Here is a 14,227-nt window from a genome sequence, read left to right as displayed (position 1 = left end):
CAAGATGGATCTGTCAACTAGCCACCTCTTTCATGCAATTTAACTCCATCATATTATTTTCTTTGGGGATACGTAAAGTTTCAGGTCTACACTAATAAACCAGACACAATAGATCACTTGGAAGGCAACATTTGACACGCTATTGCCAAAATACAGTCTAATTTAATGCGTAGAGTTTTGAAAATTGGACCTCTATATTACATTATATTTGTGGGGGTCAGATGCCCGAAATTGTATTTAAATCATGAATGCCAAAAATTAATCTTTGGAATAAAACGCATATTTATATAATAAAAATATTTTTCTGTGATTCATTTTAATTTAAAGTTTGCTGTCTTTTAAACAAAAACACACACACACACACACATATATAATATAAAGCTGAACATCTGTGTGTGTGTCTGGTCACGAATAGGCTCCTATATGGTTGACTATTATAGAAAACTGATCACATATAATGATAGAAGATGTATTGAGACACAGGAATGGGTATGTCTGATCTGGCATAATGACAATTCATTAAAATTGTGGGGTCTGTATACGCGCCTGGTCCACAAAGTATGGAACTAAAATTTTTTTTAAAAAAACGTGTTTTTGATATAGATGTATATAAAAATACTTTGATATAGATGTTCATAAGAATACTTTGATAAGTATGTTTTAACTTAAATAGGGATGGTATAATAAAATTGTGGGGTCTGCGTTCGTGCCTGGCCTCCATAGAATGGAAAGAGACACAAACTTTAATAAAGACTTTTCCTATCTATCTGTGTAAGTATACTTTGATAATTATGTTTCAGTTTGAAGAAATATGGTATGATAAAATTATGGGGTGTTCGTTCCCGCCTGACCTCCATAGAATGGAAATATGTCGCAAAGTTTAACAAGTTTTTTTAATATAGATCCACAGAATATTGTGATAAGTGTCTCAATGTGAACAGGTATGGTATAATAAATTATGGGGTTTATGTATTTTATTTTTACTTTCATCATATTTTGCTTTAGTTTTGATACCCCCAAATTCGAAGCTATCTCTTTACAATCCTTCCTTTTCATAACCTATCATACTTTCATAAATCAGAGTCCATTTTCTGTAGGCTGTTTTTGAACCTAGTCAATGACGGGTACTTTTGCTAGTATATATATATATATATATATATACTAGCTAAAGTAACTCCTTCATTGCTAAAGTATTGAAATTTAATACAAATGACGTTTCCAAACTTAATAATACTAGAAGAAAATAATAGATTATTGTGTGTGTGTGTATACATATATATACTCATCCACATACAGTACTGTTTCACTGTATCACAGCTTATCAGTGCGGCCAGACTAGCAACTATCACAAACCAGGATTGAAACTCAACCGCCTATATGACAGTTGGCGCTTCTAACCGTTACGCTATTTTGCTGCTGCTAAGATGGGTATGTGAAAATACAGTGCTTAAACATTGTCCAAACGCCTAAGTTCCATTTGTTTACACAAAGACCATTGTATTTTATGCTAGTGGCAGTTTATTTCACTCCTCAATGTACTTAACCCAAATGGAGAAGTTTAAAATTATGTACTAGACACTATACTATGACGTGTGGGATAGGCAGAATTTAATTATTTAAGAGAACGGCTTCACAACTATGTTTTAGTCTGTAAGGAAGCTATCCTGTGATATTGTGTTCCACAGATGGCAAGTTCTTGGAAAGAAACTGTTCTCTTTGATTTTAGCTACACAGAGAAAGAAAGGTAAGTTCTTTTCAATGGTGGTAGCTAGATGAGTTTTTGCTGTGAATCTTTTACAGACGGGAACTAAAGATGGTCACTCAGATGAGCAACCACTATAGAAATAAGAATACAGCAGAGAAAGACTGTTGTTATACTTTAAAATGATTCTACCCCCCCCCCAAAAGCATTGTTTTTGTTTTTTTAATTCTTATTTTGTACTTTTTTTATTTTTGTCATCTCTTTACACAAGTTATTTTGAAAAAATAAAAAAAGTTAATTGAAAAAAACATCTTATATTTAAAAAAAAACAAAAAAATTTTTTTTTAGAATTAAATAAGTGATTGCTTGAGGTGTTTACAACTGGGTGGTCATTGATTTGATTCATGTAATTTCCTTTTTTATGTGACGAGGAAGAAGGAAGGGTCCTGGTTGAGCATTCAACCTCTCTCCTCATCCCTCCAAAATTTTTGTTGTAGCTATTCAAAATCAAATAGATTATTTTCATCTGCATGGCATTTTTGTAGGCATTGACATGATCCCAGGCGCTGGCTACAGTGGTGAGTACACAGTTATCCTTTGTGTGCCTCCCCTCCCCCTCTAACCATTGCCTATGTACTAATAAATATTTGGAAATGTGCACGCACGCACACACACACACACCTAATCAGCTTGACACATTTTTGCATTACATGTGTGTGTGTATATATATATATATATATATATATATATATATATATATACACACACACACATAATTAAAAGGGACTTATCTTAACACCGTACTGCAGTTTTGTAGTATATCTAATTATCAAAATTGTACATGATATTATATAGCATAGTAACGGGAAAAGGCTGAGATGATGGTCAAAACACAGGTGGCTGGATACGTTAGAATAATGTCTCATGACTACTTCATCCCGACCCAGCCTTTGACCGTGTATGGATGAGAAAAAAGTTCAGTGCGGACTTTATGGAATAAACATGGAATGTTCCAGACTTAAAACGCACGTTGAACAATTTTCAAGTTATCTCCCTCTACCAGTGTATAGCAAACGGTGAGAATAGACTCTTCAATTTTAGAGTACATATTTAATCAGGTTAACATATTTTGCATTACATGATTATATATAACAATAATAAATAATTAAAGGGGACTTATTTTAACACTTTATTGCAGTTTCATTGTATATCCAATGATAAGTGTATGCGTCCTCATATTAATGTAGTTTCGTCGACAGAAACAGGTGTTTGTCTCTTTTGTTGATGTGTTGTATTTGTCACTCTGTAGAAATGTTACTTTTTCTTTTGAATGGCAATAATAAAAAGCAATTAAAAAGAACATCAATTAACTCCATAATTTACTCTGGGATTTGATTTACTTCTTGCAGTAATTTACTGTATAAACTGTATCCTCTCAACCAACCCTGGTAGAGTGATGAAAGCCTTGAAAAATGTGTACGATCATTTCGATTCTTGACTTCTAAGAGTTAAAGGCTTTCTTGCTTTTCTGCCACATATTTTCTGTAACCTGTCAGTCTAACTGACTTGATCTCTAGTGAAAATTAAAAAAAAAATGTTCATCTTTCTTTCTCTCTCTTTCTCTCCCTCTCTCTCACACACACACTCTCTCTCACACACACACTCTCTCTCACACACACACTCTCTCTCTCTCATTAACATGTAGTCATCTCACTGTAGTGTTGATAGTAGGACTTGTAAAGATGTTCTTATCTTCTTTTTCTCCTCTAGGTTGTAATAATCGATTCAATTAAAAAAGTAACAAGTAATTCCATTATTAACTCTGGAATTTAGTTTTACTTTCAAACTAATCTTTACATCTTGATTGACGACATCTTCCCCTTCAAAACTTTGTAAGATGATGGAGGCCCTGAAAACAACGCCCACTCACTCTAATACCAAACTTCCCGGAGACAAGACCTCTCGCTTTTCTACCATGACAGAACTTCCAATATGTACAATTCCAACTCCTAAATTGACCTCCATCTTTTTGTTTAAACTAACCTCACGTGGAATTTTCCATTTTATACGTATCTGGATATTGCTGCACTTCTAGACTTGAATGTAAATTCAAATATATAAACAAATGGGTAACACCTGGTGTGATATTAACCCTGGATGGTCTGTACAGACTTCCTCCAAAGGAAGAAGTTTACAAGGAATGTAAAATTCACAAGTGATCCTCAGCCATATGTATATCCTAGTAATGGGAAGATGATATATAGCGCACAGCATTCTGAAATGGTGATCTACTGTGAACCTGGAGTGATACTCTGTATAGCCCTGGGTGGGCTATGCCAGCTTTATACATTTGAATACAAATTCAAAATTTGAATTCAAATGCATGAACATCTATAGAACGTTAATATAATATTCAATAATAAACGTGACTTGTTATAAAAGCTTTATATAAAATTGCAGAGGTTTTAAGTTGATAGTCTGGCTAGTTTGAGATTGCATTCAAATGTATGCATATGTGTTGGATAGAAATGTACTTCTAACAATTGGATTAACTGTAAAACTGCAATAAAATGTTAAGGGAAGTTCGTTTTATGTATTTCTTATTGTTTCTACATTAGAAAACGGTTGGATAATATCGGACAAAATATAGAAATAAATGGAAAAAGTTGATAAACCAAATAATACACCCAACTCATTCTTTTTCTTTTTTTTTTGGTGTTCGTTATTTGTGTAAAATTTTCAAAATAAAACGTTTTTATTTATTTATGATTCATTTTGATAGTAAAGAAGAAATAAAAAAAAATTAACATTTTTATTTGATTGTATTATGATTTGCTTTTTTCGTTTATTTTTATATGCACACACACACACACTTGTAAAAAAGGAAAAACCAAATTATATATTCATCAACATTTTGTCTTTATATCGAGACTTTCTCAAGATGATTGATTTGAAGAAATAACATGCAAGTAAAAATTTATCATTTTGAGAAAATCTTGAAATGAAAAGGAAACGTTAATGAATATATCAGTAATTTTTTTTTTTAATAGATTTTCCTTTTCTATCATGAAATATTATTTCCATGATTTTCATCATCACACACACACACACACACACACACATTGCACATGTTTTTGGTTTTTTTTTTTTCGGATGTTTCAAGTGTTGCAATTCTTGGAAATATTGTGTTGCATCTTGTAATCTAAAATAACTTTTTTTCTTGAGAAAGTCTTGAAATAAAGACAAAAAATTTTCAATAAAATCCTAAAAAGCATGTTACAGAAACATTGCTTAAGGTAGTATGGACGTGTATGTAGGATGGATTAGGCTCATATCCCAAAGCATTTTCTTTACAAAATCTTTGTGAATGAAAGAGACCCCCCTCATAAAGTTGTGATACAAGGACTTTTTAAAGATCTCTCTTGAAATCTGTGGCATTCTGAACATTAATTGGGAACAGCAGGAGTTGAATAGAACAGCGTGGAGACAACAAATCAATACTTGGTGTGTTTATAAATATGGTAGAATATGCATTGAGCAGGGAAAACTTAAGAGAGGGATGTTAGGAAAGGAGCTTAAGAAATGACAAATAGTTACAGTACTTCATAATTTGGTCTGTTGGGACTCTGGTAAAGTATGCCTGGACAAAGCAGGACTTAGAAGTTAAAATTGTAGTCATCTTCAAAAAGAGATAACAATCTGAAACCTATGCGGTGAAGAATGCTAATCTGCACCAGGTTTGAAACTACACAAGAGAATCCACAAAAAATAAAACCCTTGTATAGAACAGTATGTCTGCAAGTACTGTGCCAGAGAGTAAGAGTCTGGCAGGTTTTGAAAGCTATATTCGGTATGCTAATGTATTGTTTGTCAGAAGAAATTGAGTTTGAAATTTAAAAAAAAAAAATAATAACCAAATCCAAAATTTATCTTATGTTCACTATCTTTCTCTCTTTTTTTTTGCTCTTGTGATAAAACAAAAACTGTTAGTCATGCGTCATTAAAACCTGTTTTCATCTGCACCTTCAGGATGTTATCTCTTTGTAAAAATGATCACTTAGTTTCAACTATAGATATAATGTGCATTTCGTCCTTGAAATGACAAGGCAGGAAGGGGTGTAATTAAAGTGACCCCAAAAATCTGTAATTTTTTTTTTTTTTTTTTTTCATAAATATTTTTTTATATTAAAATGAATTTCTGAACAAATATTAAAAATTTCATTAAGATCAGGTAATTCTTTGATTTCTTGATTTCTTTTTTCATTTTAGAGTGTAAAGGATAAGTTGAATGAGTGGGTGTAAAAAGTGTGAGTATATTTGAAGGAGTTTTATTTGGTGCAACTTTACTATGGTGTATCTTTGAAAAAATGCATTTCATAGAAAAACATTATTACGTACTTAAAGTGTCATGGCGAAATTAGTATAAATTCCAAAAATTATGAAAAATGGTTCAGTAGAAAAATAATTATAGGTAAAAACAGAATTTTTCATAGTTGCAGTTTCACTGTAAATTCTCGAAATCGGGGGAAGATAACTACTTTCAAGTTGGCCATCTTGCTTATTCTTGATAATACTACACGCTTTTTTTTTTTCTGAAAATTAGCTCTAGCCTGTCTTCTACTGGACAATGTTTTGTAAATTTTGTAAATTATACTAAATTCAACATGACATGTAAGTACGTAATAATGTTTTTCCATGGAATGCCTTTGTTCAAAAATACATGGTTGGGTTGGACGGCAAACTATAGTAAAGTTGCACCTTTTATTCTACTACCATCTATAAAGGGATTGAGTCTGTAAGAATAATAGCCACTTAAGAAAAAAGTGAACAAAGGTAAGTAATTCACTTTCAAAAAGCATAAAGGGAAATTGAAGAGTTCTTTTCTTTTTTATCACATATTGGTATTCATTTAAAAAAAAAAAAAAAAAAAAAAAGATCAGTTACTTTTATTTCACGTCCTTAGAATTTGTTGATGGAAATATTATTGCAAATTTAAATGTGACAGACAGACAGATGGGTGGATAGACGAACAGTGCCTCTCAATGAGATGTTAGGACACCTCTATATATATATAAAAGGCAAAATGTGCGTGATCATTTTATGTATGTATTGAAAAGGCTTTTTTTGCCGGCGGGGGGGGGGGTTACTATCGCTTAGAACTGTTTATATACCCCCTAGATAATATGTACGATTTGCGAACGCGGGTCGCCTCTAGATTTATTTACGTCGATTTTTACAAAATTATTGCTATTTCAGCCCGTCTTGTGTTCGTTCAGCTTTTTCGTATAAAAAGCGAAACTAATTCAAAGCTAAGGCATTGTTCCCAGCAATCGCAGCGGGAAACGTCCAGGAGCAATCAGCTTTGATCAATGTGGGGCCAAACTCCTTATATCAGACAATTGTTATTCAATCTGGATAATGGGGGGAGCTGGTTTCCCCCTCCCCAACATCTTGGGGAAAAAGCCAGTCAAAGTTGGGTAAACAAACCCAAAAACTACCCCGCAGCAAAAGTTAACTGCACGACTTCTATTTGACCTCATTAATGAGGTCAAATAGAAGCAGCAGAGTTAACATTTATTACGGCCACGTGTCAATTCGGTTTTTAATACTTAAATAAATTCAAACGTGTTTCTGTTAGTATTTCACAGTGGCCCAATGGTTAAGGTCGCATGTTTTTTTTTTCACACTTTAATTTCCAACTTTGCCTCAAGGGTTCGGGTTCGGGTTCGGGTTCGATCCTCATACTTACCAAAACTTTTTTTTTTAACCCCCCCCCCCCGCCCTCCGGCGGTTTGATTTACCCAAAACCACACACACCTCCAAAAATCCGGGCAACGCCGGGTACCCTCCCCCCTCAGTCTATAATATAAAGGGCAAAAATCTGTGTTTGTATTTGTATGTCTGCTAAAGACTTTTGACAGATGCATCGGAATGTGATGAAATTAGTATCGTTTTAAACCTCGAACTTTCGGACGACAGATATTGAAAAATTGGCCCAAAACATTAATTCCTTTACCCTCAATTGGGCAATTTTCTACAAGGAGGGGTCGCTTCTTTCACAGATATTTTCACCAGCCATCCCCTCTTTTCGATTGACTAGCCCTAATTTTGACATTCGCCACTTCCGATTTTGCGATGGACGCAACGGCAAAGACGTTACTTTTTTTTTTTTTTTTTCCCCCACGTTCTTTCCCTCCTTCACAGTACGGGTTTGAGCCTGGCTGCCTACTCTCACTTTTTTTTTTTCAACACATACCTCTAAAAACCTTGGTCATGCCGGGCACCCAGGCTAGTCTAAAATAAAAGAAAAAAAATCACATTTATTGATAAGAAATTAAACATGCTTTTTTAATCCTCAGAATCTAGGGAGTTTGGGGTCAGGGTTGGTACATATGTAGCGTCTGTTCACCTACTGATTAACAGCTGCTGCGACTTTGCTTTCAAAATATAGTTTAGCATTTTATGGTGGATTATATTTGCATGGAATCAATATTTTGTATTTTGTGGTGACATTATTTGTCGCACAATGTACCAGATGGTCGGGAAACAAATTAAAATTTAGTATCACTGTCATTTATTTTCACTTATTACTTGGGGTCGAGTTTACAATAGTGTATGGTGCCATGTAACATGAAAGTGAATGCTCGGCTCCCACTAGCTTGGGTCTTTCTGATGATGTAGGGAAATGGCATGGGTATAATTCGGTGGAATTGTGATATGTATCCTACAGCAGTTCAAACTCCTTGCTATTGAGGCTTGGTTAAAGATGACCTTAATCGATGACATATTGCCACTAATGTAAATGATGGTGCTGTAAAGAAAGTTGCTTGATGCCGCCATGGCAAACTGGCAACCCACATTTCATGTGGAAGGGACCCACATAAAAGAAAAAGAAAAGATCACCAAATATAAGTAAATGATGCAGATTTAAAACTGGGGATTTTGTTCTTTTTATGTTATGATCTTTTAAACTTGACCCTTCACATGAAAAATGTCACAATGAAAACTGGAACCCAATTGAATAAAATAACAGCACATTTATCGGTAATGCATATTTATGTATATATAAAGTGATCATATCTATCTGTATGAGTAACGGTCTCTACCAAACTCCTCTGTCAATAATATTTACTCTGCAAACTTGAAACTTGATATATAGAGGATTTGGATCCGTGGAATGAACTCAATTTAGTTTTAGCTGGTAAAAATAGCTACTAAAGGGTCAAAATTGAAAAATTTGAACTTGACAGGTCTAAGTCGATGTAAAGTGCTCCTTTGTATCTTTTAAACTTTTTTTTATATGCATATGGACTTAGATGAGACATGAATAAAGCTGAAGAGCTGCACATTTTGGTTTCAATGCTAACCACTAATATATATTGGGTACAATATAATAATCAATAGAGTATTGGCTCTATAATGATTAATATGAAATCTGCATAAATTATCATATTTAAGTGTATTTTATGACCGGGCAATGCCAGGCGGCTTGATAGTAGATTTATAAAGCTATTTTTGTGGTTTACATCTATAATTTTTAGATAAGAAGCTGGAGTACAGATAACTGATAAACAACATGATCTTTGAACCAGTCCTTTACAAAGTTCAAAATTAATTTTTGAAATTTCCGTAACTTTAGCAACCGTTTGAATTGCCGATTCTAAATCATTTCCCAGAAATCATGACTTCCTAATTTCTGTGCTTCAATGTGTTTTCTGGTGGTTTCAATATATTCTCTCTTAGTTGTTGCTACTTCTTTCTTACAATTACTTCTAGCTTCTATAAACTTTTGTCTGTTTTTACTGGACTTATGCTGGATAAATCTGCGGTATGCATGTTGCCTCTAAGCAATGGCAGCTGCGCATGTAGAAGTAAACTATTGGAAAGAGTGGAGTTTGCTATAGAACTTTTGTGTAGGAACATGTACTTCAATTGCTGCTTTGAACCATTCAGTAGTCTCATTTGCGCACTGTTTCGCAGGAAGAGAAAAGATATTTTCCCATGGGGCATCTCTGATGTGATCTCTAATGGCATCCCAGTCAGCCTTATTGTAGTACGTTGTTGTTTTGAGCAATGGCTCTTCATCTTGGGGTCGAGAGTTTAGAGTGATGTCTATCATTATCACAGCATCATTAGCATTACCGAGTGGGCAATGAGCATTTATTACACAATCCTCAGGAACTGTTGTCAGAAATAGATCCAGAAGTGAGGCTTGCTGGTCCTGATAATCTAGAAGGGTCAGGAATGTTACTGTGTTAAGGAATGGGATATAGAAAAATTATGGATCATGCTACCAGCTGTGTCTGTGTAGTTAGAGAAGCCAAGCCAATTATTGTGGTAGCTATTGAAGTCACCAAATACATGTATTTGGACATTAGTGTCAAGGGAGAGTGCTACGTCTATGCTGTGAGAGACATGATTGATTAGAGTACAGTCTTAGGCCAAGGAGGGAGAACAATAAACAAAATACAGGTAGCTAAAGCTATGTTGTAGAGTTTGTTTAAAGCACATGAAGGCCTGGTCATCTGATTCTAGTTTAGATTCTCTAGACATGGGGAGGGTGTTACGAATATAGACTCCAAGTCCGTCTGTGCATGTGTCTGTCAGTCCTTACAACAAAGTGGAAGATAGCCAGACATGTTAAAGATGTTAGAGGAAATAGAAGAGAGTAAGTTAGTTTCACTAAGTGCTAAGATATCTGGAGAGTTTGCTAGGAGAAATGATTCTACATCATCTAAGTTAGTTTTAAGTCTGTATTTGTAAATGCAAGCCTCAAGGGAGGAGGCGAATCGTTTTTCAAGTGTGTGTCTGGTTTGAACGTTATTTGAATAGAGCTGTCATTTCATTTTTTTTTTTTTTTTTTTTGTAGTTTCAGTTTAGGGTGAGAGGTGCTAGACAAAGCAGATGTGCATAGTCATCATTATGCAAAACAAGTAGATCAGCCGATTCCTCATCCACAGGAATGTTGCCTTGGGAATGCCCACCAGAGATTAGTGCCAGGTCTCTTTCCATGCACAGTATGGCACTATAAACACCCCGATATTATGTGACTGATGATAGAGCAGCCACTACCAAAGAGTTAGGGCTCCTGTACTGTCAGTCAGACTGGTACCCTCAAACCTGTCAGACAAGAGTGACTCCTCACCTAAAAAATGTTGTAATAATAAAGACTAGAAGCCAAAATAACGATTAAAATAACATAAAACGTATTATTTAGATTCTTCGGACTACTGTTCTTGTTCTTGTGTGTTATTTTCACAACATTTCAGTCGATGTAACCTCCGACTTTCTTCAGATGTATGGTGTCAAATTTATGAATCTTTCTGTGCTTGTTTGAACATCTTAATGCAGATAAACGATGATACCTTCTGAAAAAAAGGATTTGATATGAAGGGTCTGGGAAAAGGACGAGAGAATTAAACAAAGAACTAAAGGTTGTTGGATACTTTAGAATGCAGGATCAAGACAACCTGACTTGTTCCTGACCAAGTTTTTGACCATGTATAATGAAGTATGTATAGTGACCAATTTTTCAAACGTTAAACATTAATAATCTATCTATATATCTATAAAAGTGAACGTGTCTGTGTGTCTGTCTGTGTACATTTCCCTACGCAATAACTCTGTCAATTTTTAGTCTACAGACTCGAAATTTGATATACAGGGTACTGAGATTTGAGAAAATTTATGTGATTGGTTTTCAGCCAGAAATTTGGTTGTTAAGGGGTCAAAGTTCAACGATTTGACCTTTGAGAACTCTACCAAACTCCTCCGACAATTTTGGGTCTAAATACTTGAAATTTTAGATATAGGTTCCTTAGACATCTTAATAACATGATTTGAGCCCAAAATTTTAGATATAGGTTCCTTAGACAAACTTAATAACATGATTTGAGCCTAAAACAAATGTTAAGGGGTCATGATAGGGGTCAAAGTTAAAAAAATTTACCGTTTTTTTGTTTTGTTTTTTTTGCTCAACATACACCTCCAAACACCCGGGCAATGCCAGGCACATCTATAAAAGTGAAATTGCCTGTCTGTGTGTGTGTGTGTGCGTCTGTGTGTGTACATTTCCCTACCAAACTACTCTGTCAATTTTCAGTTTGTAGACTCGAAATTTGATTAAGGGGTATTGAAATTTGGGAAAATCTTTTTAATTGGTTTTCGGCCAGAAATTTGACTGTCAAACGATTTATCCTTTGACACCTTTGCCAAACTCCTCTGCCAATTTTGGGTCTAAACACTTGAAATTTTAGATGTAGGTTACTTAGACATGTATCAAACTTTTTGATTTGATTTGAGCCTAAAATAATAAATGTAAAGGGGTTAAAATTGGGGTCAAAGTTTAAAAATATTTGACCCCTGCAGTCTCTACTAAATTACTCGGCCAAATTTTGATCTAAACATTTAAAATTTTACATAAAGTGTATTCAGACACAGGGCAAGCTTTGTAATTAGTTTTTGGCTGAAAATTTGGCTGCCAAGGGGTCAAAGTTCAAAAGATTTTACCTTTGCAGTCTCTAGCAAACTATTCAGCCAATTTTGGGTCTAAACATTTAAAATTTTACATAAAGGGTATTCAGACATGCAGCAAGCTTTTTAGTCGGTTTTTGGGTGAAGATTTGGCTACCAAGAGGTCAAAGTTGAAAGAGTTGACCTTTGCAGACTCTACCAAACTCCTCTGCCAAATTTGTGTCTAAACACTTGAAATCTTCGATGTAGGTTACCTGGACATGAGTCAAACGTTATTATATATATACATATGCACATAAAGTTATGAACAATACATAAGGCCCGAGTAAAGCCGAACTGAACTGCTAGAGATTTATATTTTGTGGGGTGTCTATTTAATTTTGTCATGTGTGTATGCATAGAAATTAACGCATAAAAAAACATTTTAGCACGTTAAAAACTGCAAAAGTTATCGCCCATCGAATTAGAATGAATGCTTTGTGTCAAATTAATGGTTGATGAATATGATTAATTTATGCTCAATTTTTGCATTACATACTAATCCCTATTAATCCTTAACTGTGCATCGAATGGATATTATAATACTTAGTTCACTACATCTTATAAAGATCCATACAAAATTTCATCAAGATCGACCCAGTAGTTTCTGAGAAAGAGTGGAATGGATAGACAGACTAAGAGAAATCTAATATAAACAATAATAATCTAGTTTTCATAAATGCTTAGTTCATCGAGATTAGATAAAGTATTTTCCTTTTATCTTAGGATTAACACAAACTGCTTTAAACATGTTTAGAGATAAACACATTTTATAATTATATAAAAAAAAGACTTTATATCCTGTTAAGACCAGCAAAAGTTATAGTTCATTGAATCAAAATGAATGCTTTATGCCAAATTGATGATTAAATATGGTTAAACTTTTCCTCATTTTTGTATTAAATGCCTATCCTTATTAATCTCCAACTGCATCGAATTCGCTACACCTTATTGTAACATTTCATCCAGATCGACTCTGCAGTTTCCAAGAAAAAGTAGAACGGATAGACAGACAGACAAAGAGAAATATAAATAATATTTATTTTTTTTTTATAAAAGCATAATTCTTTGAGTTTAGAGAAATTATTTTCCTTTTATCTAACTATTAACACAAACTGCTTTAACCATTGCTGTTGCACAAAATAAACCACTTTTTCTTTTTTTCCACATATTTTTTCCTTATTTTTCCTTTTTAATTTTTTCTTCCTCATTTTTTTATTTAACTTTTTTCCAATTTAATTTTGTTCTTTTATGCATGTTACTTTTTTTGTTATGCATTTTATTCATAATTATATTAAACCTTTTTAACCATAAACTTTTTTAACATGATTTTCTTTTTTATCTTATTTTAACCTGATCCAAATATTTTTCATTTTATTTTAACCTGATCCTTTTTCATTTTATTTTCGTCATTTAAAAATACATTTTTTAAATTATTTTTTCCGTTTTCTTTTTTTTTTTTTTTAATTAAAAAAATTTTTTTTAGCGATTTAATATAATTAATTTTAAATTAATAAAAGTTGGAAATAAATAAAATGCTTTTTTTTTGTTTGAAATTATTTTGATAAATCATTATGATTTGCATTTTTTTTTTAAAAACATTTTTTCTTATCAATGGTTAACATTGATGTTTATATCTGCTAGAAATATGTATGGAAATTCCATGGCTACTTTCTTCATTAAAAAGTGAATTTTTGAAACGCATAAATACAATAAAATGAAGGAATAATCATTTAATTTCTTATAGTTTTAAATTGTAAGCATTTAATTAAACTTCAGTAAAAGAGAATCCTTAGTTTCATGTCCATTTTACATGCTGGTATGTGGTGGACAGCTTTTAGAAATTTACTTCCAAACTAACTTATCTCTGACCAGGTAATTATTCAAACTACATAAGCTGAAATTTTAAGGCAAGATATTTTTTATATGCCAGATACCTTTCTTGATGTGTACTTAGTGGTGGGAATAGGGACTAGTGTTTTTATCAAGACACCATCTCTAGGTTATTGCCTA

General features: G+C 33.3%; 1 protein-coding gene across 6 annotated transcripts in view; it reads left to right on the top strand.

The window, feature by feature from the left end:
* The window catches only part of LOC145248991 (arfaptin-2-like), a 245,020-nt gene that overhangs the window by 216,494 nt on the left and 14,299 nt on the right, over nt 1-14,227 (top strand). For 2 of the 6 annotated variants that reach the window (XM_080110834.1, XM_080110835.1), the window contains exon 3: nt 2,248-2,280. The exons of the other annotated variants lie outside the window; for them this stretch is intronic. In XM_080110834.1, the coding sequence (XP_079966960.1) occupies nt 2,248-2,280 (33 nt within the window). The remainder of the gene's footprint in view (nt 1-2,247; nt 2,281-14,227) is intronic. 6 annotated transcript variants of the gene reach the window in all.

Source organism: Euprymna scolopes, chromosome 27 (assembly GCF_053919585.1).
Source record: "Euprymna scolopes isolate OS-2025 chromosome 27, ASM5391958v1, whole genome shotgun sequence".
Taxonomy (NCBI): domain Eukaryota; kingdom Metazoa; phylum Mollusca; class Cephalopoda; order Sepiida; family Sepiolidae; genus Euprymna; species Euprymna scolopes.
Note: the sequence above shows the minus strand (reverse complement) of the source record. Positions and strands in the feature narration are given on the sequence as shown.